The sequence below is a fragment of the Sminthopsis crassicaudata genome, chromosome 4 (assembly GCF_048593235.1).
Source record: "Sminthopsis crassicaudata isolate SCR6 chromosome 4, ASM4859323v1, whole genome shotgun sequence".
Taxonomy (NCBI): Eukaryota; Metazoa; Chordata; class Mammalia; order Dasyuromorphia; family Dasyuridae; genus Sminthopsis; species Sminthopsis crassicaudata.
The window spans coordinates 293,046,640-293,074,334 of NC_133620.1; the positions used below are offsets into that span (position 1 = coordinate 293,046,640).

The 27,695-nt window shown below is 40.6% G+C and overlaps 1 protein-coding gene across 5 annotated transcripts; it reads left to right on the forward strand.

Moving 5' to 3' along the window:
* GABBR1 (gamma-aminobutyric acid type B receptor subunit 1) lies at window positions 1-27,695 on the forward strand. Of its 5 annotated transcripts, none has more exons than XM_074311509.1 (23): window positions 1-336; window positions 828-1,023; window positions 1,426-1,629; window positions 2,754-2,939; window positions 4,093-4,113; window positions 5,498-5,670; window positions 8,648-8,782; window positions 9,208-9,378; window positions 10,948-11,049; window positions 11,279-11,344; window positions 11,730-11,921; window positions 15,393-15,647; window positions 16,618-16,681; window positions 18,100-18,177; window positions 19,725-19,875; window positions 20,376-20,508; window positions 21,531-21,647; window positions 21,835-21,942; window positions 22,453-22,546; window positions 23,388-23,515; window positions 24,661-24,789; window positions 25,302-25,445; window positions 25,769-27,695. In XM_074311509.1, exons 2-23 carry the CDS (start codon window positions 945-947, stop codon window positions 25,940-25,942), a joined length of 2,904 nt encoding a protein of 967 aa, XP_074167610.1. In that variant the 5' UTR covers window positions 1-336; window positions 828-944; the 3' UTR covers window positions 25,943-27,695. The 5 variants fall into 5 exon arrangements, with proteins under 5 accessions (XP_074167610.1, XP_074167608.1, XP_074167613.1 ...); XM_074311507.1 differs by having other exon boundaries at window positions 831-1,023; XM_074311510.1 differs by having other exon boundaries at window positions 148-336; window positions 945-1,023.

Sequence of the window (27,695 nt, forward strand, 5' to 3'; positions counted from 1 at the left end):
TCCTCTGTTCCACCCTCCCTCTTCCCTCCGCCCGAAGGTTCCCGGGTCTCCGGCGCCGCCTACTCTCTTCCCGGCTCTGGGCTCCCGCTACAGCCGCTGTCCGAGGAAAGGGAAGACTGGGGGGAGGGTGGGGGGGTGGTTGAGCAGAAGAGAGAGGAGGGAAAAGACCCCTGCTCGGCCCGTCCCTGTGTACCTGGAGGCAGAAGGGAAAAGAAGAGGAGGAGGAGAAAGGAGTGGGGGGAAGGAGGAGCGGCCCGGCCTGGAACCCTGAGGCCCGGGGAGAGGCGGGGAGCTGGGCCAGGGAAAGAGCCGGGTGAGCTGGGCCAAAGCACTGAGGTAAGAGAGCCAAGGGCCTGGAGGGAGGAGGGCAGGAAGAGAGACTGAATAGAGGAAAGGACATGGGAGGAGATGGAGGAAATAAGGGAAAAGGAAAAAGGAACAGAGGAATGGGGAAGGGAAGCAGAAATGTGAGGAAATACAGAAGGCCAGAGGTGTTGATAGGACTAGAAAGTGGGTAATAAGGAAGGTGAAAAATGAGGTAGGGGACAAATGGTGCGGAGAAGAAAGATGAAAAAGGGGAGGAGATGCCTTATAGCAGATGGGAATAGGAAATGGAGGGGGATCCCGAGGTCCCGAGGAGGGGGACAAAGGGGCATGGAGATGATGATGGTAAGATAGAGTCCCAAAAGGATATGGGGTTCCTAGCAAAGGAGAAAGAGGGAGGGGACATAATGTCTCTTCTCCTTTTCCTCATCCCGACTTTGGCGCGGTGCTCCGCTTCTGCCTACTCTACGGGCGCTGTCCACACGTCTTGATGCTGAACCAAGCAGCAGCCAGGGAAACACTGTAGGATCTAGGAGGAAAATGAAAGACAGAGCCGCACCCTGTCCGGTCGGATTCCAGTGAGGTTCAATTCTATCCTAACTGAGGTGCCTCTTATCCAGATGCTGCTGCTGCTGCTACTGCATTTCCTTCTTCCCTTGGGTTCTGATGGGGCCCAGAACTCCAACACAACCTCAGAAGGTGCACTTTTCTCTAAAACCTCTCCAGATAACTGACAACTTCCACTTGCATTTTCCTGTTTCCATGCTCTCACATTCACTCTCAATCCAGCCCAACTCTTTCTTCATTTTAATGAAGTCCAAACAATCCATTTTATCCTTTCTAACTATGCTCTATTTCTTTTCCCTCCCCTACTTGAACAACTCCCTAATTCTTCCCCTGATCCTATTGGCTTCTTGTTAAACTCCGGAATCATAGTCTGAGTCTTTTCTGTTCCCATCTTCCTTATGACCCCTCTTCCAAAACTCTTAACACCAGTCTCATCCCTCCCTTCCCTCGTGACATTTCCCATCGATCCTCTCTCTCTCTTCATTGTTTCCTTAAAATTGACTACCTTTTCCCTTTCCCCTACACTTCTAACAGGCTGCCAAATCATACATCCACCATGGGAAGGGGGGATCCGCTACAGGGGCCTGACCCGGGATCAGGTTCGGGCAATCAACTTCCTGCCCGTTGACTATGAGATTGAGTATGTGTGCCGGGGGGATCGTGAGGTTGTGGGTCCCAAAGTTCGAAAGTGTCTCTCCAATGGTTCTTGGACAGATATGGACATGCCAAGTCGGTGTGGTGAGTAAACTTGCAATGCCCTTCGTTTTCCTTAAAAAATTCTTTTCCTTCCCCCTTTCTACTCTCCCCAAATTCCTTGGCATTGCAATCTTGCAAGTATGTGTTTTAAATGATATAAAAATATAGAGTTGTGCTATTAGAGCTGTTAGAAATATAAGGAAATCAACAGTCTCCAGCATTCTTTCCATACTCTCCACATAGTCCATTATGATTATGGCTAGTTGAATTTTTGTTTTACTTTTCATTATTAATGGTGGCACCTTACAAAAATAAATCCATAATTTATCCATCCCATCCCAATACACTCTTGGATACTCCTGTCTCCCAAGGTAGCCACTTTTGTTTACTGCATCATGGTGAAATAGAAAAAGTCCTAGCTTAGTTGGAAGAATTGGGTCAAAGTCCTGACTCTGTCACTTGCTAGCTATGTTACTTAGGGCAATTATCTTAAGCTGATCATCAGTTTCCTTATCTGTAAAATGAAGGCATTAGATAGGTGACTCCTAAGATTCCTTCTGGCTCAAAAGCTATTATCCTATGAGCTTTATTTTAATATTATATTACATAAACTTTAAAAGAGATGTATCTACTATATGTAAAGAGAAATTATTGTTGCATTATTTAGAATTTACTATTTAATTAGTATGCACAACTGAGTTTCAACTATTTTAATTAACTAAACTTCTTGAGAGTAACAACATCTTATTTTTCCCATTATCATCAGGACCCAGAATAGTTAAGCACACATAATAACAATTAAAATGCTTATTTAACAAATTAATATTTTAAAAGGGCCTCTCTCTGGTGTGCCTACAGATCTTAGGTTCTTTCTCTCTTGGGTCTTGCCCTTTCTTTCCCCTATTTACTTGGAAAGTATTCTGTCCATGTCTCCAGATACCCAATCCAGATTCTTTCCTGCTCACTGAAATGAAAGTGCTTTCTTCTTTGATACATATATCAAAAGAGATACATGATTATATGTATCAAAAGACAAAACCCACAATATATGTATATATCTGTGTGTGTGTTCATGTGTGTATATATATGTGTATACATATACATATATAATATGCATATTGTATATACTTGCATCTTTTTCTTTTTCTCTCCCTGTTTCTTTACAGTGCGTGCCTGTTCCAAGTCTTATCTGACACTGGATAATGGAACAGCTTTCCTCAGGGGAGGGAACCGTCCAGCACTAGATGGTGCCTGGGTGGATTTTCGATGTGACCCTGGTTTCCATCTAGTGGGCAGTTCCCGAAGCATCTGTGCCAGGGGACAGTGGGACACCCCGAAGCCCTCCTGCCAGGGTGAGGGGAACAAGCTCTTGGTTATATACAGTTTTTAGAGAATAGATTCTAAGTATGGTTGGGAAGGGATGGGTAGGGAAGAAGATACAGATGTTTGGGGAAATGAATTACTGACAGAGAGAGGCTGAAATAATATTTTATTCCCTCTTTTTAAAACCCAACCTTTACCCCTCTAATTACAACTTTGTTTCTCTCATTCTTTTCCATGTCTAGATTCTTTTTACAGCTATAATCTTTTTCTTTTTTTTCCCCCTCTTCATCTTTGACCCTCAACTATTCCCTCTCTCTCAATGTCACTTCACTCTTGTAAATACTCTAGTGTTTTCTCTGTAGTCTTATTGTTTCTCTAGGAGTTTCTCTTTACTTTAGTTTATTTTACTTTAAGGCTCTTCCCCTCTGTTCCCTGGACTCCATCTTCTTATTTTAGCCACCAAATTTCCTATATACCTCCCTGAAATATTCAGGTCTCCTTAAAGAAAATGATTTCAAAATTTAGAATGGGGAGGTTGGGTTGGGAGGGGAGGTAGAAAAAAGGGGAACATAACATTTAGGAGCCAACGTAGGAGGACAAGGATTTTAAAGTAAACTTATTTTAGTCACTGAAGCTTTTCAGTCCTTAGGTCTATCCTTTAGCCTTTCCCTTAAAGAGATTCTGGTATTTGATCCTCCACCACCCTCCCCTCACACCTCATATGGTTTTCCCCTACTCTACCAAGACTTTACTCTCCTTTGGAGAAGCCTGTTCCTAAATCTTTGATTTCCAGTACCTAGGTATTATGTTTCTTTGCCCTAGCTTTCCTAACCTTATAGAATGTTTTTTTTTTTTTTTTTCCCTTCAAGATCCTGGTCTTGTCCTTTAATCCCTGGCTCTTCTCATTGCTCCATGTCTCCATGATGCCCATTATTTCTTGACATAGCAATCTCAACCTTAGCTTTTGGCTTTTGTTCCCCAAACTGAAAAAATACAAATTCTGACTTCCAGCCCCAACTTGCTCTTATCCCCAGACACCCTCCCCTCCCAGAAACTCAGGTGTTCTCCTCTCCCAAGTGCTTGACTTGCACAGGTGTGTGTTTGGGGTGATGGGGATCGGGCCTGGGAAAGCTGGGCATCAGTGATAACTCTTCTCTGCATCCTCATCTTTCCTGCTGCCAGTGAAGAGAACCATATACACAGGTGAGACCAGCAAACATTAAAGTCCATTTAATGCACCATCTTCCCTTTCTCTGCCCTAGACTGAGAGGTCCCTTCCTCTTTCTGCTTTCTTAGCCCTCTCTCATTCTACCTGATTCCTATTCCCTCTACCATTCTTCCTTTGGGCTGTGGTGTCCACTCCCATTCCCTTTTCCTATTCCCCACTTCCAGATTCCCTGCCTCCCCTTAACTTCTCCTACCCGATCATATTCAGCTAAATGTCTGGATACTGGCTGTAGAACATTCCTCACTTCATTTTCTTAACCTCTACCTTTTCCCCAAACTTTGCCTCTACCCTCACTGAAATGCTCTCCTAACTCAGTGACCTTTGCCTTATTCTTACTCACTCCTGTCTTTATCGATCTCTACTACTAATCCTAAATATTACTGTCAAAGATCCTTTATAGCTCGGCCATCACTTTCCTTCAACTACACCAAGTCCTTTTCCCAAGGTTCCATTTCTTTGCGCCCCCCCCCCAACATTCCCATCACTTCTTAACTCTCCAACTTTTCTTAACTCCCCTTTCTATTCCCCAATTTTCTTTTCATTCATCTCCCCCTAAACCCTTCTCCATTCCACGTTCCTGGCCTTCCACTCACTCTGTTCTCCTCTCCCTCTCTCTTTCCTTTCTCATTTTTTTTTAACTCTTCACCCATCCCCCTTCTTCCCCCCCACCCGGTAGTCCATCCACCTTCCCTCCTCCCACCTAGCGCCCCACTACGTCCTTTCCTTACCTTCTCTCACGTGCTCCCTTCCCTCACTTTCCCCACCTCTCTTCCCTCTCCCCTCTCTGCAAGCCGCAGCTCCTAGCTTCCTTCTCGACCAGAGAGGTCTTCTTCCCTTTCCCGCCCTACATCTTCCCTTTCAATCGCCGCCCCTCGCGCCCCCTGCGGCCTTGCCGCCGCCCGTGACGTCAGAGCCCGCCCCCTCCCCGCCTCTTGCCCCCTCCTCTCCGCTCTCCATAGCTTCCTCCTTCCTTCAGTCAGTCAGCTATAGGAGAGTTCGCGGCAGCGGCAGCAGCAGCGCAGCAGCAGCGGCAGCAGCAGCGGCGGGGACTTAGGGAGATTAGACCTTTCGAGTTTCCCCATCCCCCCCTTTTTCCCCCAAATTCGGGATGGAGGCGTCTCCTCAGTCTCGATTACCCCGCCGAAGCCCCCCCTAAAAAGTGTCTCCCTGAGGTTCCCCACTCCTTCCCCCAACAGCTCCCTCCGCTGGCCATGGGTCCGGGGTCTCCCTCTCTTAGGGTGGGTTGGCCGCTGCTGGTGGGGATGGTGCTGGTTGTTGGGGTGCCCCCGGTGTGGGCCCCTCACTCTCCTCCGCAGCCAGAGCTCCCGCACCCTCACCCGCATCTCCGGGCTCCCTCAGCCCCCTCCTCAGGCCGGCGCTCCGTCTATATCGGGGCGCTGTTCCCTATGAGCGGGGGCTGGCCTGGGGGCCAGGCCTGCCAGCCGGCGGTGGAGATGGCGCTGGAGGACGTGAACAGCCGCAGGGACATCCTTCCCGACTACGAGCTCAAGCTCATCCACCACGACAGCAAGGTAGACCCCCCGGGATGGGGGTTCAGGGGACAGTGGCGTTGGGCGGCGGTTACTGCTGAGGCCAGGGAGATGGATATATTTGGGATTTAAGCTGAGTCTCTAGAATCACGAGGCAGAACCCAGCCCCCTCTTTCTTGTGGGGGTTTGGAGTTTTGGAAAATAAAAGATTTAGGAATCATTTTGAGGAGCTACGGGTCCAAGGTAATCTACCTAACAAAATAATCTGGATTTTCTCATGTAGGCAGTGTGGGGTATGGGAGAGAAAATAGTATATGAAGAAGGGAGAGGGGAGGAGAGCCTTGGAGGGGAAAATAGTTTAGGGGTACAAGCCCAGCTTACACAATATCAAGGTAATTGTTATGATGTAGGAACCTGAGGTGGGGGTTGGAGAGAATTAGGTTATGAAAAGAAATAAGGTACAAGGGCTAGAACAGGATTCAGAACAGGATTGGAGTGGGGGAGACCCAGGGACATCCTGAGTTAGAAACTCAGTGACAACAAGATAGATATCCCTCTTCCTGGGGGGTTTAGGGAAGGAAATAAGGGAAATAGGATGGATGTGGGAACAAGATAGGAATGGAGGTAATTGCAGAGCAGTATCTAGGCTCAAGCTCATTACCATTAACACCAAGGTATCCCCTGTGTAAGTGGGGGGGGGGTAAAAGGAGGGTATAGGATAGGGTACAGGAAAGAGAAGAAACCTTGATCATTATGAGCAACTAGAGATCATGATTATTTTTCATAGCAGTGAGATGGTGGTTAAGAGAGAGATGGTGTTTAAAGAGAGCTAGGAACAGGGGAGCAGAGCAAAAAAAAATCTCTCCCTAGCAATGTGAGGTATGTGATAAAAAGATTTGGGGAGAAATTCAGGGTCATTCTAATGGACCAGGCATATTCCATGACAGTTAGCCTTAGATACAAAGAGGATATTGGAAATGTATGAAAATTATGAGGTAGAGGAATAAAGTGGTATGCCAGGTATGGCATTAACTTAGTGATATCATATAAGACTAATCTTATGCTGATTCTTTAGGGCAGCAAAATAAACCAGATATGAGTTTTCAGGGTAACTTGAGTGAGGGGAAGTACCAAGGTGGGGTGAGTAAAAGAATGGCAAAATCTAACTGGCTCTTGACTAATACCTGAGAAGGTCAGATAATCCCCAGGTTACAAGGGAAGAGCATGAAAGAAGCATAAAAGTACAGGGAGAATTGGAGGATAGGTAAGAAGGAAGGTGCCAGATTTCATTTAAGAAGTCATACTGAGCATGAGATGCAAAACAATTCTGTTTGTAAGAGAAAGGGAGATAAGTGGATTCAGGAAAGAGTCATGTAGAGAGATGCAATACAGAAGATCCCTTCTGAGACAAGATCACAGGGAAATGAGAGAGACCTGAGTATGAGCTCAGCTTTATCCACTATGACAGGTGATTCCCTTGAGGTATTGAGGAAGCAGATGGGGGGATATGGGAGCTGAAACTGGAGGAAAAGAATAGAAGTGGAAGGGAGAGGGAAGGAGTGTAAGAGAGAAGATGTAGAATATGTAGGAGGGGAGAAGTGGTAATATATGTCTCTTATTCCATATTGAGGCAAATGCAGATAGGTGTGGAAGAGAAAAAGGAAGTGTAGGAAAAGGTCAAAATTATGAAAAGGGTGGGGGGAGAGAAAATGTATGTGAATTAGTGTCCACTAACAGAAAGTGGTAATATTATATAGTACTTTATTTTTCAAAAAGGACTTTCATATATACTGTTTCACTGAAACATAGCTTATTGCTCATGACAACTTCTATTTTGGACAAAAAATTAGGGGAGTATTGAAATATAGGGAGTTCAGAACTAAGATGGATAACTTAGAGAAAGGATCCCCAGAGAGTGAAGAGTCTGGAAGAAGATTCTAGAAAGTGAAGTAATGAGGGAAAAATCCCAACACATCTAAATATTGTTGAGACACTGACCTTGATAAGGGATGGGTGGGTGGTGTTAAGTTTCAATTGAATGTTTTTCATTTTGTGCTAACTTCCTCCTCATTTCCTGATTTCCCTTAGTGGCCCAAATCAAATGTCAAACCTTAGTGGGGAAGGAGGTATCTCCAGGGAGTCACTTTTATTTCCTTTCTACCTGCTTCTATGTTTCACCATCTCCAGGCCCCTTATGTTTCCTACCTCCTTTATTCCTCTGCTCCCCATTGGGTTTCTGCAGCTTTTAAAAGGTCAGGCTTCAGTGTGAAGAGAACATGTACTGAGACCTGTAGCTTATACTTGTTCCATTTAACTCCTTTTCCTTCTCTTTATTCACTCTCCTCCCTTTATTTCCTTTCTTCTATTCCCTATCTTCTCTACCATCTCTTTCCTCTTACGGATCCCAAAGTATCTTTCTAGTCTCTTCTGTACTCCTTATTTCTTGTTCACTTGTTCCTTTTTAGACTCCTGATTCCCCCATCCCCCAATTGTTTCTCTTTTCTAAAGTATCAGTCAAAATGTCAGGACACAGTAGGGGGAGATGGATAGCTGAGATTCCCACAGTGTCCCTCCTCCTGTCCTTTTTTCTTATCTCTTATCAGTGCTGAAAAGAGATATAGAAAAAATATGGAGTGTGGAAGACAAAATTTAAAGTGGGGTAAGGGCTTATGGTGTATCTTATTAATGTCTTTAATTAATTATTATTTGTATCTTATTAATGTCTTTCTATTCATAGAGAAACCTTGAGATACCAAGGTCTGAGGAATGAGTATCTGGGAATCAAGAGAAAAGGAAAATAGTGTCATGCTTAAGGGGAGTGGGAAATGGCATGAGAAGTTGCTACTTAAGTAGTACAGGAAATTGTATGATAGGCAAGTACATTTGGAGGTGGAAGAGGGACAGAAGGAAGAAATCTCAGAACAGAGATAGGAAATAATGGTGTCTTATATTGAAAGCCAATGTGAACAAAAGAATCTGAAGTAAGATTGCTCCCTGATTTCCTATCCTTATTATGCAGTGTGATCCTGGACAAGCCACCAAGTACCTATATGAGCTACTTTACAACGATCCCATCAAAATCATCCTCTTGCCAGGCTGCAGCTCTGTCTCCACCCTTGTAGCAGAAGCCGCCAGGATGTGGAACCTCATTGTGGTGAGTTAGGGTGTGGGTATTTTAGGGTGTGGGTATTCATCTAAGAAATCTAATCTATGGGGGTGGTTCTATTGGGGAAAGGGTCCACATTCTTGGACTGTGGAATGAATGCTTGGGATTTTGCTATTTTTGAGAACATTGTTGAGAAAATGGTCACAGGTTCAAGACCAGATCAACAAATCTCTCACTTTGGTATCCCAGGAATGTTCAATAAGTTATAGTTGTTTGAAATATAGACAGTGTTGGGGCTCAACTAGTTTCTCTAGCAAGATGATTTAGTATCTCTTTTCATGAAATTATCTTGGCATAGAAAAAATCTTGTTTGTATGAGTAATGGGGAAGGAGAAGAGGAGAGGGACTGATTGACTTAATAACCTGGACTCCATGTTGAATAAGTCTTATTGTACTACTCTTATCTCTTTTAGCTTTCTTATGGTTCAAGCTCACCAGCCCTATCAAACCGGCAGCGTTTTCCTACTTTCTTTCGAACTCACCCATCAGCCACACTCCATAATCCTACCCGGGTGAAACTCTTTGAAAAATGGGGCTGGAAGAAGATTGCCACTATTCAGCAGACTACTGAAGTTTTCACTTCGGTGAGGGAGGTAGAGATTGGGGGGGCGGGGTGAGCTATTTAAATTGTAGTAGGGAGGAATATAATGGAGGTCATTTCCCAATTGTAAAAGCATTTTAATTAAGCTATGTGCCAAGCACTGTGTTAAGTTCATAAAAAGAGAAATCATTTCTTAGGTGCAACAGCTGACCTTTCCAATAGGGTTCTGTAATTCTCTTGATGCTTTCACCTTGTAGATCAGAAGATGAAGAATTGTTCAGAACTTTTGGAGTTTCATCCCCAAACTCAAATTAGGAGAAGAACACAGAAATAAAAATGCAAATGGTTAGAAAGGAGAAGCAAGTGCATGTGTGATTGTGAAAGTGAAAGGGAAAAGGAATGAGCAAACAAAAAAGACAGGTAGACAAAGATACACAGATGATCATACATATTGGGTGAAATAGACACATAGAGAAAGATAATGACAATGTTGAGAGAATGAATTGAAGCAAAGATGATGGAAGGCGAGTGGAAAGAGATATAGGTAGCTGTATACCTGAAGTAGAGAAATATCATCAGTCTGTATTTACATCTCTGACCTCATTCTTTTGAACCTGGGCTATTTCCTATTTAATATTAATTGCTTTCTGTTACTCTGGATACAACTCTGATTTTCTTGTTCCTGTTTACTTTTGTTTCTCCTTGTCCACTAATTATGTCACAGTCTATAATGGAAACCTTACATGGTTCCCCCTAACTTTTGTGGATTTTCCAATGACTTCCAGTCATAGAAGTCCTGTTCTTAACATTCTATTGATTTAAAAACCTTTTCAGTTTTGTTCTAAAAGTTCCATTGGCAATTCCTAATATTTTTGACCTCTTTAATCCTTCTTACCACATAGAATACCCCTGGATTCAATATCTGTTCTTTTTCTTAAGCCTTTCATTTTCTTTCTTAAGCATAATTAGTTAAGGAAAGTTTATTTACCTCGTTAAAAGATAGCAGGCAGATGCTACAGAGGGCATCAGACATTATGTTACTGGGATAACTTTGAAATTATCTGACCATTGTGATTACTGGACAAATCTAAACTAATTACTTCATCAAACCTCATCTAGAATTTGAGCTTGATATTGAGGCCTCATGGCTTCTACCATGAATAACTTGGGAGAAAAATCCATTCTTTCTTTGAGAGAGAGAGAGAGAGAGAGAGAGAGAGAGAGAGAGAGAGAGAGAGAGAGAGAGTGTGTGTGTGTGTGTGTGTGTGTGTGTATGCTGAAATATTCTGTTTGCATTCCCCTCTTCTCATTGGTTTTCATCAAAAATATTAACTATATAAGGTAGTAAGTGGGGAAACTGCCCTGAACTCTGTACATACATACTCTGTATGTATGAATGCTATTCCCTCTTAATCACAATCTCTTTTTCCTTTCCTTCCTCATATGGTTCTGTCTTAGGGCAAAAGAGATCTTAAAGGGGAGAGTACATAAAAGTGCTATTTTAGGAATATGTATTGGGTAACCAAGTCCCAAGTTAATACTTTTTTGTTTTTACTCAAATATGGAACATATCCTAATATTTCCCCCAATTGTTTGTTGCCCTTTCTATTAGACATTGGATGATCTAGAGGAACGAGTGAAGGAAGCAGGAATTGAGATTACTTTCCGCCAAAGTTTCTTTTCTGATCCAGCAGTACCAGTCAAGAACCTTAAGGTACGATAGAAGAATAAATTGGGGTCTGAGACTTGATGAATCTAACAAGAACTGATTTGGAGGTAGTAGGGAAAGTCAACCTGGGCAACAACAAATAGAGGTTCTAGAAGTTCCGAAAGGGACATCTCACTAATTCAGTTAGGATCATTCAGACACTTACTTTATGTGGATTACTGTGTGAGAGACTTACAGATGTCTTTCAGGATCTCTGCCTTTCTTCCTTCTGCAGCGCCAGGATGCCCGCATCATCGTGGGACTTTTCTATGAAACTGAAGCTCGTAAAGTTTTCTGTGAGGTGGAGCTGAAGAACTCTGAAAAGGGAGGGTGGACAGGGAATACACATCAAATCTTGATTTCTTATGATATCATTTTTGTACTCTTTTAGTCCCAGCATTATTATGATAACATGACTTTTTACCTGGTGTTCATATCTCCTAGTTTTCTTAGCATTACTTTCTTCAAATACCATTGTATTCCATTTCAGTTTTCTATGAGGTCCTATGGATTAGTAGAGGGCATTAAGGAGGAATGACTGAGAGGAAATTTATGGGCTTTCCCTGTTTTTTTTTTCCCCATTCCTAAAACATGTGCATGTCATGTTTTGCCTCTTTTCCTCATATTCTCAAGAGGATGATCTGAGGTTAGAGCCAATCTTAGCCGCCCCTCTTCTCTATACTCAGGTTTACAAGGAGCGTCTCTTTGGGAAGAAATATGTCTGGTTCCTCATTGGCTGGTATGCTGATAACTGGTTCAGAACCCCAGACCCAGCTATCAACTGCACTGAGCAGGAGATGGCAGAAGCAGTAGAAGGACATGTCACTACTGAGATCGTTATGCTAAACCCCGAGAACACTCGTGGTATCTCTAACATGGTGAGAAGTATTTGGGGTTGGATATTTAGTAGGTATATAAAGTGGGTCAGGGATCTGGGATCTGGGTGCAGGCGTGTTATAACTAACAGAATGTTGTTGTAACTGGAACTCGGGAATCAGGGTTAGAAAAAATTTTCCTGTTCTGGCTATGCTTAAATGGTACTGTAGGGTCTGCCTCTGTTGTCGTTGCTCTGGAAATGGATGGAGGTAGGGAATCAAGTTCTTAGCATGCTCAGTATGCTACTAAAGGTAGGGGGTGATTGTCACCATGGAGATGAAGGGAAGTTGGAGACTTGTAAAGGGAGGGCAATGGAGTTAATAATTTAGTTCCTTGGATGTACAGCTGTACCTTGCTTGGCAGTCATTCTGTTCCTGAAAAGTTGAGTATAAATCAGATTTTATTTTCCCAGGGACTTATATTACTTAGATGTTTAATCCTTCTTTCTGATTGCTATTCGTTTAGCCCAGTTTCTAACGTTTTCTTAAAATTTTTATCCTAAGTAATTAATGGGTTGAAAATAAATATTTAAAATAACTAAGGGAGTTAGTTGGTGAATGTTTTTTCCCCCTTTGGTAAAATTAAAACCTTTGAATTTATCTGTTTTATGTGTTCTTAATGTACAATAAACATTTACTGAGAGCTTGGAAAACAGGGTTCTTGCCCTTTAGAAATAAACAGTATTTAGGGAAACACAGTGAACTGCATAAAACACTTATGGTAACAGTTCATGGGACTATAAAAATGCCTAGATGAATGTTACAACTAAAGCTATAGGAATTCAGAGAAGGGGAAGAATTTAAAAGGGTTGAAGAAGTTGGAGAAGCCTTTGATGATTTGATATAAGGAGATTTAACTTGGTCTTAAAGGAGTATATTTAGAGAAGTGGATGACAGTTTCTACATTTAGAATTGGAAGGGAACTCAGGAACCATCTAGTCCAATCCTTTCATTTTGTAGGTGAGGAACCTTTGAGGCCTGGAGAGGTTTGCTTGAGATCACATAGGTACTTTGAACCTAGGTCTTCTGACTCCAGAAACCACCCTAAGAGATAGTCAATTAGTTACAGAAAATAATTCTATCAAGAAAGGAATGAATAGACATAACTGTCCCCAATTCTTTCTTTTTTACCTCTTACCCTCAGAGTGTTGATTGAATTTGGAAAGCTCCTAATCCTCAGATGGTCATACTTGAAAATTGTACACTAAAGGAATTTTGGAATAAAGGGAAATTTTGAATAGAACTAATAAACTGAGCCAGGAAAAACTTTCTCATTCATTGAGTTCAGGACCTGTCAGTCATCCCTGCTAAGGCAAATGAACTGCCAGCTACAAGTGTTCTCAAATAGAAAATTTAATTTAATTTAAAGGTCTCTCAAAAAAAAGTTGATCAAGCTTTGAAATAGGAAATAATAGGGAATTTATTTTTGCATGTTTGAGGGAACTGGGGTATATAGATAGATTCTACCAAAAATGACATTCACCATCAAGACCTGATTTCTAGTTGTAACAAGACTTGTTTGCTTGCTTAGAATATAAACTAAAGTATTTAACTTTACCAAAGAGTGTAATTGGCTTTAACTGCCTAGTGAGGAGGCTTTAGGCATACTGAATAGGACAGGAAAATGGGGGAAGGTCAACTTAAGATGGTTTGAATCCTAGAGGGAAAAAAATCTTCCAAGTAATGTAGGAGATCTTTTGGCAGGGACCCAGAGTGACTATACTGTGAAATGTAGGGATCACCAGGGCCAGAAACAAGACTAGGAAGCAAATTCTGAGAGATACTGAAGATTTTCTTAGACCTTATATTAGGTTCTGGGAGGGACTATGCATTCTATCGGGCTTAGCAGCTGGTTTTTGATGGGATTGTGAATCCCATCAGCTTTAGCAGCAGTGCCAAGCCAAGTCTATCTTGAGCCAAAAATGTCTGAATTTTGGTCTAGCATTCATTCTCGCGCATCTAACTCAAATAAGGATGAGGTGAAGAAAAGAGAGGAAAAAGCTGGGTTCCTGTGAGTTGTGCCAGCCAAGCTGATCTTGGGTAGGTGGTAGGAACAGAAATCTGTACTTTGTAGACTTGTTCATTTTAATACATTTTGTTTTGCTTATTGTTTTCTACTAATTCCTTAGTAAAAGTTGTTTTAGAAAATTGTGTCATCTTGGCAAAAGGAATTTTTCCACATTTGTTAAAAGGCTAGGTAAATTAGGTTAGACAAGAGTGGCTGACAATGTTTATTTCAACTCAGAAATCAGTCAAACTGGGGCAGATTTAAGATAGGAAAGTGGGAAAAGAGATTTGAGATATCAGTGGAGCTGGGCATTGATGGTCATCACTTGTGGATGCTGATATTTTCTTCTCAAGGCAATCTCATATAGTCTTTAAGATAGATTGTAATGAGAGAGAATGGGAAAAAAATAAGCCATTTCAGAGATGAATATCATTGATCAGTCTTAGAATAGAAGACACACACACACACACACACACACACACACAGTGGGAATAAAAAATAAATGTGAATGAGATGTCAAAGGGATAATTGATAGGATTTGGTTATTGGTTATAGAGAATAAAGATGTGACATTGAATCTAAGGTTTTCAAGGTAGTGTGTTTGGGAAAATGGTGGAAATAAAGAAATTGCAAGGGAGAGCTAGTTTTTTGGTGAGAAAGACTAGTTCAACTTTGGTCATTCTGAGTTTTAAGTGATGAGATATTCAAGTAGAGGTGTTCTATAGGTGATTGGTATTAAACTAAACCTGAAGTTTAGTGCGTAGGACTTAAAAACTGGAAAGGGTTTTGGAAATCATATAGCAGAGCAGCACCTTCATTTCAGAGGGAAGTAGCAAAACAAGAATTTAAATTCATGTCCTCTGACTCTTAAGTCCAATTCTCTTTTAATTCTATTTCAAGGCCTTAAACCAATGAGGTCTGAGAGGTTTGTATATTAATATAGAAGGAACTCTTTTGAATTTCTGCCTATCCCCTTTTACCCTGTCCACATATATTTTTAATCTTTTTCTGATCCTCAATAATCCAAACTCTTTGGATTGGAATTAATTTGTTTATATGTAGTTCTGTGCTAGGAGCTAATGAAACCAAATTAAAAAGCTAGTGTCCTTGTTCTATATATTATACGGTATGACAGGCAAATGGATATAGTCCAATACAAATTTATGACAAAAAGGAAGCATAGTATGATGGAAAGAGCAAGGATTCTGGGGTCAGAGGACTTGGGTTCAAATCTTTCCTGTGTAACCTTAGCCTTCCTGGAACCCAGTTTCCTTATCTGTAAAATGATGGGGTTTAAATTACATAGCTTCTGAATTTCTTTTCAGTTCTACACCTCTAGATCCTCATTCATACATTAAGTGAATAAGAAAATGAATTAAAAGGGGAATGAAGCAGGAATCGTGAGAATTGGATATTCCATTTGAAACCTGGCATATTAATTCCTTCTCTACTCTTTCCTTCATTAGACATCCCAGGAGTTTGTACAAAAACTGACCCAGCGATTGGGGAGCAAGAAAGCTGAGGAGACTGGTGGTTTTCAGGAAGCACCACTGGCCTATGATGCTATCTGGGCTTTGGCTTTAGCATTGAACAAGACATCAGGGGGCAGTGGTATCCACTCGAGTGGTGGGGTGCGACTGGAGGACTTCAACTATAACAACCAAACTATTACAGATCAGATCTACCGGGCAATGAACTCTTCATCTTTTGAAGGAGTTTCTGTGAGTCTTGTCCCATCCTTCACTTTCCACTAGGATTTTTTTCTCAATAGACTTTTGCCCTTTAAAATATCTTTCCTCCTCCAGACTTGGCTATTATTCAGAATAGATTTCTTTGAATTTCTTTAGGCAGTATGAACCTAACCTTCCTTTGCTCTTAATCTAATTTTTATCATTTGTCTATTTTTCATTCCCTTAAAAAGTTACAGAAATACCTAATATAAAGGCAATGAGATGGTGCAGTAGATAGAAGGCTGGTCTGGGAGTTGGGAAGACCTGGATGAAAATGTTGCCTCAGAAACTTACTACTTATAAGACTTTTGATAAGTTATTTAACCTGCTTTTCTCAGTTTCCTCATAAGAGATAATCATAGTACCTATTTCCCAGAGTTATGAGGATAAAATGAAAATATATGAGAATGAAATGAAAATATATTTATAAAGCCCTTCACAGACCTTAAAGCTCTATTTATATTTTATTGTTATAAAAGAAAGAGTATTCCATTTCCTTTGAACCGCTTATCAGATTGCCATCTGATTTTCACAAATCTCCTTAATACCATAGAATTTTTATTGCTGAAAGAGAATTTAGAGAGCATCTACACAAACTTCTTCATTTTATAGATGAAGAAATTGAAGCTCATAGAAGTTTATGACTAGCCCAGGGTCATACAGCTAGCTAAAGGCAAAGGTAGAATTAGATCATAGATCTCTTAAGTCAATCTAGTGCTCTTTATAGTTTGGAGGTGATTTACTGTCACAGATGCTTCAATCTCTTTAGAGGAATGATGTTTTAAAATCTAGGGTACTGACAACTGGAGTGTGTCCTATATGTAAGAAATACCATAAATAGAATTTATTGAAAACACAAGAAATGAAAGTGTCCCTGATTTGCTTTTTTTTTTTTTTTCTGTCCTCCTTTTTATCCATCCCTCTTCACTTCCCTCCACCCATCCCTATTTCCTCTCTTTAGGGCCATGTGGTATTTGATGCTAGTGGTTCTAGGATGGCACGGACTCTCATTGAACAGCTGCAGGGTGAGGGCAAGGTTTGTGGGGAGGAGAACTGGGATGTGGGGAGGGATCCTGAGTGGAGAGGAAGACATCAATGGGGAGAGCTGTCAAATGGAACACTGAGAAAATTTGCAAGGTTATTTTATTTCCATTTTCCCTATTCCCTGGCTTATCTTCTGTATTTGTCACATTGAAGAAAGTGACAATGCTAAAACTCCTTCCTCCCTCCTGCCCTCCCTCCCTTCTGCCCTCCCTTCCTCTCTTCCTCTCTTCCTTCCTCTCTTCCTCCCTCCCTCCCTCCCTCCCTCCTTCCCTCTATGTTTACATCAGGGGTTCTCAAACTACAGCCCTCGGGCCAGATGTAGCCCACTGAGGACATTTATGCGGCCCACTGGGTTATGGCAAATGGGCTGAGGGGTGGAGACAGAGTGTGAGCTTTTGTTTTTACTATAGTCCGGCCCTCCAACAGTCTGAGGGACAGTGAACTGGCCCCCTATTTAAAAAAGTTTGAAGACCACTGGTTTACATATATATGTAACTCACTTTAAGATTTAATAGCTGTATTCCTAAAAACTATTGTTTGTAAATAGAATTAAATCCTATTTTTCCAATAACTTATAATATCATTTCAGAGATTCTTTAACCTCATTCCTGATAGAATTTAAAATGCCAAGTCTCCTATATTAAATTTTCCCCAATCTCACTTTCATTGAGCTCTTCTAATCAAGGAGTTTTAATCTATAAGCATATGTTTTAAATTTATAAAGGAGTCTAATTATTTCAAACAACATGGACATTTAAATGAATTTATTGGACTTTTTTTTGGGGGGGATGTCAACAGCCATCCTGCTTTTTAAGTTAAACATTTCTATAAATGTATGAATCAATTGGGTTTTCTTAATGTGAGTTTTCCTGTATGGCCGAATAAGGTTCTCTGAATTAATTTGTCTTCTCCATTTCTTGATAAAGAGAATTATTTCTTGGTCTTCTTTGAAAAGCTCCTTTTCCCCTATCCCATTCCCTTCTTTTTGTGTCCAGGATGAGAAAAAAATAAAGATATTTAATTATAATGGAAAGTAGTGCTTATGGAAGCTGCCTAGAACAGAGAATGATAGGGAAATAGGTAACTAAGAAAAGTTATGGAGCAACCCTTTTCTAAGGAGTTTTAAAGTTAGGAGAAATTCTTGTCTGCCTGAGCTGTCTTAAGTGTCTTACTTAAACTTACTTAAACTTAAACTTAGTTAGACTTAGGTACTACTTTCATGGGGATAAATAAAATGACTACTTCCAAGATCCCTTCAGTTCTAAACTTGACATCCCCTAGGATCAGATAGAAATCAAAGACAGTGCAGTGTGACTTTTCAGGAAATGGGAAGAAAAGGGGATTCAGGTTCTGTTTTCTAAATTCATCTTGTGCTTGCCCTCTTCTTTCTTCCTCCTAGGTGGAAAATATATGCAGATTGGCTACTATGACAGCACCAAGGATGACCTGCACTGGCTGGGTGCTGACAAATGGATCGGTAAATGAAATCTGTTAACTTCTGTGACTTTATTTCCTATATCCCTTCCCCTTCTGAGAAAGGAAAAATCAAATACATCTTTCATGTTTGCAGAGGTGGGGAAGGGCTGTGGCTGAAATGTGGAGGCTGTATGGCACAGGCCCTGGGATCAGGGAATTGAAAAAAATTCTTATCTTGGTGAATAACTATTGAAGTAGTTCATGGAGCAATAAGAGAGTCACAGATCTTAGCAGTAAGTATACTGAAGAGGGTTGGGGACCACCACATTTGGTGGTTGAAGGAAGGAAATGATTTTCACATTGAAGGTTCACATTGAAGGTGATATAATGGAAAAAAATATGAGCATAAAAGAGCCTGTGTTCTTTTGATCTTCCTTCTTCCACTAGCTGGAGGTGTGACCTTAGGCAAAAGATTTAACTTTTCAGTGCTTAATTTTCCAAATTTGTAAAATAAGGTGATTGATTTAGACAATATCTAAAACTCCTTCTAGGTCTAATATTTTATTCTTCTACAATTCTATCTTCTGGTGTTATCATAGAAATATTTCAGGCAATCTAAACCCCTGAATTAGAAATAAAAAATCAGGAAGCAAACTGAGGTGTTGTTTATCCTGTAGAAAATAAGGCTAAGGAGTGACCTAGTCTTTGTCTGCAAGCAAGCAAAGAGCTTTAAATGAGAAGAATGTTACACAGTACTCTTTATTTATTTAGAAATCAGTTTAAATTAAAATAGAGAAAATGACTGGATTAAAAAAAGGATTTCAGAGGGGAAAACCTTTAAGCTGGTCAACTGAGGGTAACTGTGTAGTCTCAGTCCTGAAGATGTTTAAGAAAAAGATAAGCTCGCCAAGCATCTATCCTGTTTAGGCTATTGATACTCCACAATTTTTTTCTTTCTTTTTTTTTTTTTTTTTTTGGTGTTTTGGCACCTTGCTATTTTATTTAAATACAAATCCTCTCCCTTCCTTAGTATTGTGTGCATATAAAATGTATGCATATATGGGTGTATATATGTGTGTATATACATACATATTAAATGCATACAATATTTAAAAAGGGAGTATACTTATACACACATATATAATTTAAATTAAAGACAATAACTTTGGAGAACTTTGGGAGAATTTTGTGATACCCTTAAAGAATTTGTTAGATGCTCTGAATATTGTTGGTTTAAATATTATTTTTAAAAGCAGATGTTGGACTTGATGATATGTTCAAGATTTTTTCCAGTTCTGAGATTATATAGTTCTCTCAGTTGATGACTTTTTGACTTGTCTAGAAAAAACTTCTTTCCATACTTTTGCCTGATCATGGCTGTACCCTTCCCCTTTCACTGTACTACACTTACCTTTGCAAAAGAAGTGGAAACTTTACAACATACTTTGATGATGAAACTCAACATCTCCCCAGTCCTGTCTGATAGCAATATTTGTTCCTACTGTAACATCTAGATCTTATAATCAGAGTCATTTGTTTCAGATCTCTCACCCTTTCAGAGTGTCTCCTAATTTTTCTTTTTTATTTCATTTTCCTTCCTCAAATTAGGAGGAAATCCTCCAGCTGACCAAACCCTGGTCATCCAGACATTCCGCTTTCTGTCTCAGAAGCTCTTTATTTCCGTCTCAGTACTATCTAGTTTGGGCATCGTGCTGGCCATCGTTTGTTTGTCCTTTAATATCTACAACTCTCATGTTCGGTTAGTTTCTCTTTTGATGTTGTTTTTGTTGTTTTGTCCTTTCAAATGACCACTATGGCATCACTCTACTCATAAATGGATATCATGGTAGGAGCAAAGCTTTGCCTTATCATAATGACACATACACCAAAAGTGTTTGCCCAGTGTTGGTTCGCTGATAAGTAAGTTCTGGAAATAAAAATAGGGATATAAAATATAAATTTCTTCAAGTCATCTATCTGGGGAGGGGAGAATGCCCCTTGTGATCACATTAAGGCACTAATAAGTCTAAGCAAAATTTAAACTCAATAACACTTGTGACACTGATAGACCCTTTGTAGCCCCACTTTTGTGGGAGAGAGAAATTTCTATCAATATCCAAAGACTAATCTCCCCTTAACCTGATTTCTCTCAATCTTTTTAAAACCTGCATGGGTTTAGTCTGTCTTATGGTGTTGGGTGAGAAAGGATGAGTCTATCCACAGATAAGTAATGATCTTCCCCTTTCCCCTCTATTCTAGGTATATTCAGAATTCACAACCAAACTTGAACAATCTGACTGCTGTTGGCTGTGGCTTGGCACTAGCTGCTGTCTTCCCACTTGGGCTGGATGGCCACCACATTAGGCCAGGCCACTTCCCATTTGTTTGTCAGGTAAGGAGTTTTTATCCTTGAAATTGTTTTTTATTATCACCTTTCTTAAGATATTTCTCATGCTTTATTCTTTCTTTTTTTCCTCTTTCCCCTTATTTGTCCTTTATATTAATTTTATTCATTTGATGATGTTCCATGCTTATTTCTGTCTGACAATTTGAGTCCTTTCCAACCTTTTGCATTTGGTACTAAATTTCAGGAAATAGCATAGTGACAAAGAAATGGCCTTAGAATCAGGATGATTTGGTTTCAAGTTCTGCTTTTGGCTGTGGGATCCCAAGTCCATTACCCTCAGTGCCCCAGATAACTCTGCAATTATAATGCAAAGCAGGTGCCAATCCACATTGGTTCAGTGTAGTAACCAGCTTAGCAGCTTTCTACATGGATGAAATTCTTTACATTTAAAAAAAAAATGAAAAGGATTCCAAAATCGCTATTACCTTGCAGGTAGGGGATGAAGTAAAGGGAAGGAAAAATTGTGCATGGCCAAGAAACTAGCTAGGGTAATATATCCATGGTGTAGGGGTTCAGGATAAAGCCCCACATTAGGTTCAGAAAGATGGAAGTTGTTGTATTGAAAGAGAAAGCATGAGAAAGTCTCAGGATGTATAAGGAAGGGTCTTAAGACCCCTTGTAGGTCTCAGGAATAATATGTACAGAGCAAGATTCAGTACTCTGGGGAAAGTCTACTTGCCAAGACACATCAATCATGTAAGTCTGACAAGTAACATTCCTTACCGCTGGTTGAAGGACATTTTATCATAACTAGCCCATATCCATTTTCTTAGCACTTTTCACTCTCTCCTATCACCTTTTCTCCATCTTGTCTGAATTCTTATATCTTGTATGTACTCTCAATCTTCTTCCTTTTCTTATCACCTGTGCTCTATTGCTCTAGCATCTTCAATTCCTCTGTTCAAATTTCTCCCTTATTTCCTATTTTTTTTTGTTTGCCTTAAATCTCTCCTTTTTTTCTCCACTTCCCAAGATGCATGTATACACTCTTTTTTTTTTCTTTTTAGGCCCGACTCTGGCTTTTAGGCCTGGGCTTCAGTCTGGGTTATGGCTCCATGTTCACTAAGATTTGGTGGGTCCACACAGTATTCACAAAAAAAGAAGAGAAAAAGGAAAGAAGGAAGGTGAGCTGCTTTGCTTTCCTAATCCTCTGCCAAGCCAGACCTCCCCCACCTCAATTCCTGATCCTTTTCAGGAATCACTGATAGACTTTTGGCAGTAATGAAAGTGGGAAATGGTTAAATCCTGGGTGGGGGTTATGGGTGTGAAGTGCTCTCTTTATTAGTAATTACCATATCCTCTTTGACCCAGACACTAGAGTCCTGGAAACTTTATGCTACGGTGGGGCTGCTGGTGGGACTGGATGTTTTTACATTGGCTGTTTGGCAGATTGTGGATCCCTTACATCGAACTATTGAGGTATACTTAAAAACCATGGAGTTGGAGCTGAAGAGGCTGAGGACAATTCATAAAGGCATTGATTTTGTTAGAAATTAGTTTAGAAGACCTGAATAAAGATAACTCTCTAGATCCTATTAAACATCAAAAAGAACTTTTTCATCTTAGAAAGAGCTCTTATTGTTAAGCTCTTATTAAGGCTTATTAATTATACAGTTTAATAACTATGACTTATTTGGTAACTTTGGGGGATAAAAGCAGCAGAAGACTTAAGGTATTATATTGATAGCAATCAGGTAGGGAGCATTTTAAGAACTGATTTTCTCAAAAGAGGGGAGCTAAGATTTTGGGGGTTGGGATTTGGGAAGGGAAGCTCACAGACTGGGAACTAAGGATGTTTTTGAGTGGGAGGTATTGTTTTTGAGGATAACTTATTCAAGCAAAGGGAGAAGTTGGAGACTATATCCTAGACAAGAAGTAGAATGTGAGAAGTGGCACTTTTTCTACCTATGGTCCTGTTTTTTCCTATAGTCTTTCACCAAGGAGGAACCAAAACAAGATATTGATATCTCCATTCTACCCCAGCTGGAGCATTGCAGCTCCAAGAAGATGAATACTTGGCTCGGTGGGTGGGGCATGGGGGACCTGGACATGAAAGTGGTCTAGAAAACTGAAGGGAGGAGGACAGAAACAAACAATAAAAGGGGGTTGGGGAGAACGGGTGGGATTCATGTGGGGCAAAGATACACAAAGTTTTAACATTTTCAACAACATGGATTGCATATTTCCCCCTTCCCCCCCCCCAAAAAAAAAATCTCCCATATAATAAAGATCTTTCCAAGAAAGGAAGTAAATCTGTCTCTACTGTGAGGAACTGAGACTCTAAGATAGATTACATGTCACACTTCTGTAGTGATAGAGGAATAAGCTAGGAGTACTTTATTGAAAAATATATCATCTTTGATTGGCAAGTCATAGGCTTTGTTCTCCTTTCATTCAGTTAGTATGCGGTGTTCTGTCTGTAACCACAGTTTATATCCTTAGCCCTGGAAAGTCCTTTTAAACACACACCATGCTTGTTGTTGGCTGCCAGAGTAGGTGATCTGGTAAGCCAGTGTGTACTGTTCAGAGTAGTCCATCATTACTGAGAAAAAAATTTGGAGCATATAGCCTTCTGAAAAAATAGACCAGAAGTATCACCAGAAGTATCAAAGGATAGCATAGGGAAAAAGGAAGGAGTTTAGAGAAGATGAGTGGGAGGTAGGGTCAGTGTAGGAGGGAGGGAGTGTCGCATGGGTATATCTCCTAGAGAGGCTAGAAAGGTCATTTTTCACTTTGCTTTAATGGAGCTATTGTAAAAGATGGTATCTGATGAAGGATTGGGGAAATAAGAGGGACTAGAGAAGAAATAAATGTTGTCAGGGAGTAAAAATGAATGTTTTCCATGTGACCTTTTTAATCTCTAGGTATCTTCTATGGGTATAAGGGACTGTTGCTGCTTCTTGGAATTTTCCTTGCCTATGAGACCAAGAGTGTCTCCACTGAGAAAATCAACGACCACCGTGCTGTTGGAATGGCAATCTACAATGTGGCGGTGAGCCATATGTCTACATATGGATTATTTATTTTTTTTTTTTGCTGAGGCAATTGGGGCTAAATGACTTGTCCAGGGTCACACAGCTAGGAAGTGTTAAGTGTCTAAGACCAGATCTGAACTTGAGTCCTCTTGACTTCAGGACTGGTGCTCTATCTATTACACTATCTAGCTGTCTCTTGTCCTTTGTTCTTGAAGAGGACCATTACAGCAGGGAGGGGATGCCTTGGCATGTGAGTGAATTAGATTTGTGAGGGTGGGCTGTGCAAAGTCACTGCCTTACTGAGTAAATAATCTTAGGACTCAGAAATGGAGATCTGATAAAATAAGGTCACAGCCTTAACCAAGAATTTGTGATTCTAGAGCAAATTTAGAATAGGTAGGGAAGTGGGATGGAAATGGAAGGAGGTGGCACAGTCTTCTGCAGGTGCAGTTAACTGGGAAAGGAGTTGGCTTGTCCTCCAGAGAACCTCTGTGGCATAGAAAACAGTCCCTGGCCTTCCATCCCTCCCTTCCCCCACTTAAGAAGCATCACAGAGGAGAGATGATAATAAAATGACGCCACGTCTAGGAGATTGGAGTGGATGGCCTTGCACTGGGAGATGGATTGGAATGGGAGACACAAGCTGGAAACACACCTCCCGTTCTTAGCACCCTGGGAGAGGGCCCACACACCTCATCCTTATTGTGGCTCTGGTTCTGGCTAAGAGTCATAATAAGTCTAAAAGAAATGGACTCTATGCTGCCTCTTCCTAGTACTTTGTTCACAATAGTCACTTAGTAAGTGGTTATTGAATGAAGTTAAGTGTCTGTCCGTTTCTGAGGCAGATGGGGCATACCAAATGTATGAAGACTAATTCTGTCCCTATCTGTTGGCTCAACCCATATCTCCGATATTAAAAGCAGAAGGCAGAAGGGGATAAGTTAGAACTGGGGAAATGATTAGAGGGATAAGTTTTTTGGAAGTTCGTCTCTAAATCACTGGTTATAATTCAAATCAATGCCTGACAGAGGTTATTTCTAATGAGATAGCCAACATCAACATACCCCCTCAACAGCTCCTCAGACTGGCATTATAAGAATGATAGAGGGAGAAAATTTGTTCTACATCTTATTGGACTCTTGAATGTCTTTGTCTTTTTCAGGTCCTATGTCTCATCACTGCCCCAGTCACTATGATCCTATCCAGTCAACAGGATGCTGCTTTTGCCTTTGCTTCTCTTGCCATCGTATTTTCCTCCTACATTACACTAGTTGTGCTTTTTGTGCCCAAGGTGAGGCTTTAAAATAGGAAGGAGCTATTTTTCGTACTTTTTTTTCCTCCTGAGGCAATTGGGGTTAAGTGACACACACAGCTAGGTCACACAGCTAGGCAGTGTTAAGTGTCTGAGACCAGATATAAACTCAGGTCCTCCTGACTTCAGAGCTGGTGCTCTATCCACTGCCACCTAGCTGCCCCAGGAGCTGTTTTTCTTAATGAATTCCTCTTACTTAATGTGTATTTATCCTTATTTTCTGATTCCATCCTGATCTCTGTCTTTTGTTTCTCTTTTCCTTAATTGTCTTATTACTCTTTTATTCTATTCCTTCCCATAATCCAGGAATTCCCTTTCCCTCTCCCCTTACTTTCTGGACTCTTTGATTCTACCCTCCCCCCTTCTAATCCTTGTCCCTGTGCTGCTGCCATCTCTGTCTCCTTAACTTTACCCTTGCTTTCTCTTTCCCCAACTTTGCCATTAGACTCAGCTGAGTGTTTTGTTGTTCCTTTCTGTACCAACTCCCTCAGATGCGGAGGCTTATCACCAGAGGAGAGTGGCAGTCTGAAGCCCAAGACACTATGAAAACAGGTTCATCTACTAATAACAATGAGGAAGAGAAATCACGACTCTTAGAGAAAGAAAATCGGGAGTTAGAAAAGATCATTGCTGAGGTGAGTGGAGGAGTATAAGGGAAGGTCAGTTTGTGATTCTGAGGGACAGGTAGTTTTGGGAAGAAGGGACTTTTATATTATTTTTTAATATTTATTTTATAGTATTATATCATATATGTTGAAAGCTTTCAGATCTTATCTTTCTCCCTTTCATTCATTTCCTTATAACTTTATTTCTTGCCATTCTCCTGGTATCATCTCTCTTCCCCTTTTCTCAATTTCTTCCTTTTTTCCTCCCTTATATCTTCCTTTTTCCTCTTTCAACATCCCTTCTCTACTCCTTGTCATCTCTTTCCTTTCTGTTTTTATATTTCTACCACTAGAAAGAGGAACGTGTCTCTGAACTTCGCCACCAACTCCAGTCTCGGCAGCAGCTCCGTTCACGGCGTCATCCTCCAACTCCCCCAGACCCTTCGGGGGGTCTTCCTTGTGGTACTTCTGAGCCACCTGACCGGCTCAGCTGTGATGGGAGCCGGGTCCATTTGCTCTATAAGTGAGGGAATGGGAGTGAGGGGAAGTAAAGTAAATAAGGGCTTTTATTGGGAGGGAGAGAGCAGGGGAAGGGAAGCAGGTGGGATGGAGGGAGGGTAGTAGAGAAAAATTTGGAGAACTTTGGGAAGAAATATGGAGAAGTCCTCATTTTCAGGGGATAGGAATGTTTTTTCCCTAATCTATCTCTCCTAGGGTGGCTTGGATTTCTAGTACTTTGGGAAACAAGCCTCTTTTCACTTACCTACATATCTTCATGTCACAGCTTTATTACCTCAGCTCTAATTGCTCTTTGTCATTTCTTGATGCACATGTACATAAGTGATAACACTGCCATCTCTAGTCTTCTTGTGACTCACATCTAACTCACATCACTTAGCTAATCTAATTCAGACTTATTGTGTTCTCTGGACCCTTCTTCCCATATTCTGTGTACCTTTTTATACTCTATAAAACATGTGCTTTTTCTACCATTTTTTTTTTTACCAGTGTTGGACCATTCCTATGTATAGCACCTTTGTACTCTCTCACTCTTTTTTCTGCTTCCTCCACATGCATTCTGGCTTTCCCATTTGCTCTTTTTACTTTGCTCACTTCCTCCTTTTCCTTGCCCAGGTTTATTTGTTCTTTGCCTCTGACTTACTCTTGCTTACCATTGCATTCTCATCTTTCTCACTCTCTCCACAACATCTTTGCTCTCAAACATATATGGTTTTAATTCAATTCAAGAAATGTATTTAAGAATTTAATATATACAGGAAAAGATGAAAAATTACCTAGTTCCTGTTCTTGTGGAGCTTACAGTCTAGTAGAGATTAGGCATATTAATAATCAGTTTTAATACAAGTTAGAGTATTATAAACACACAAGAAAGGTCAGAATGACATGAGCAATTAAAAGAAAATTTGTAGTTAGAGATGTCTAGCAAATCAGAGAAATATTATGATATGGTGCATTGGGAGCTGACTTTGAAACCAAGAGACCTGGTTTAAAGTTCTGTCTCTGACATGTACAAGCTATATGACACTGGGTGAGTAACTTAAGCTCTCAGTGCTCTCATCAACCCTCTAAGACCATAAGTTGCAGAGAAGGTGCCAATATGTAATGATAGTTTCCTCACCTCAGAGTCCCCTCTACCAATAAAATCACAGATTCAGTCCTTATCCTTATGTTTAGCATGTGTGCTAGTATATGCTCATGGCTATGTGTGTTTTTACATATACTCCTTACATATACATATAGCAAGTGCTATAACCAGTGCTTTCCCTAAAAATGCTCAGTTACCTCCGTCTTCTTTGCACTTTTATAGCCACATGTTCAATATAAATCCATGCCCCTCCTATACATTCCTTGCCATGTTGATGGATTTCCTCTTCTATGCTTACTTGCTTCCTCTTGCCACATCTATACTCATTCTATAATCACAATTTTTCTCCTCTCACATAATACTCTTTTTCCTATAGTCACAACCACTTAGCACTCTATCCATATTCATATTTCTTCCTATGATCCTTCCCTTCTGACACAAATCCCTTGGGCTTAGTTTTAGAAGAATTGAGAATTGAGGCAAATTGGGGGGGGGGGGGAGGATACAATTGAGCTATTTCTAGTGGCTAGCTGGCAAGCAGTCTTGACCTGAAGGAGAGGTACCTTCAACAACTAGGATGAACAGATGGATGTATGGATATGGATATTTCCTCATATTGTGATATCTTCTGGGGAAATTCTTCTAGGCCTTCAATAAACCAGAGATCAATGTGA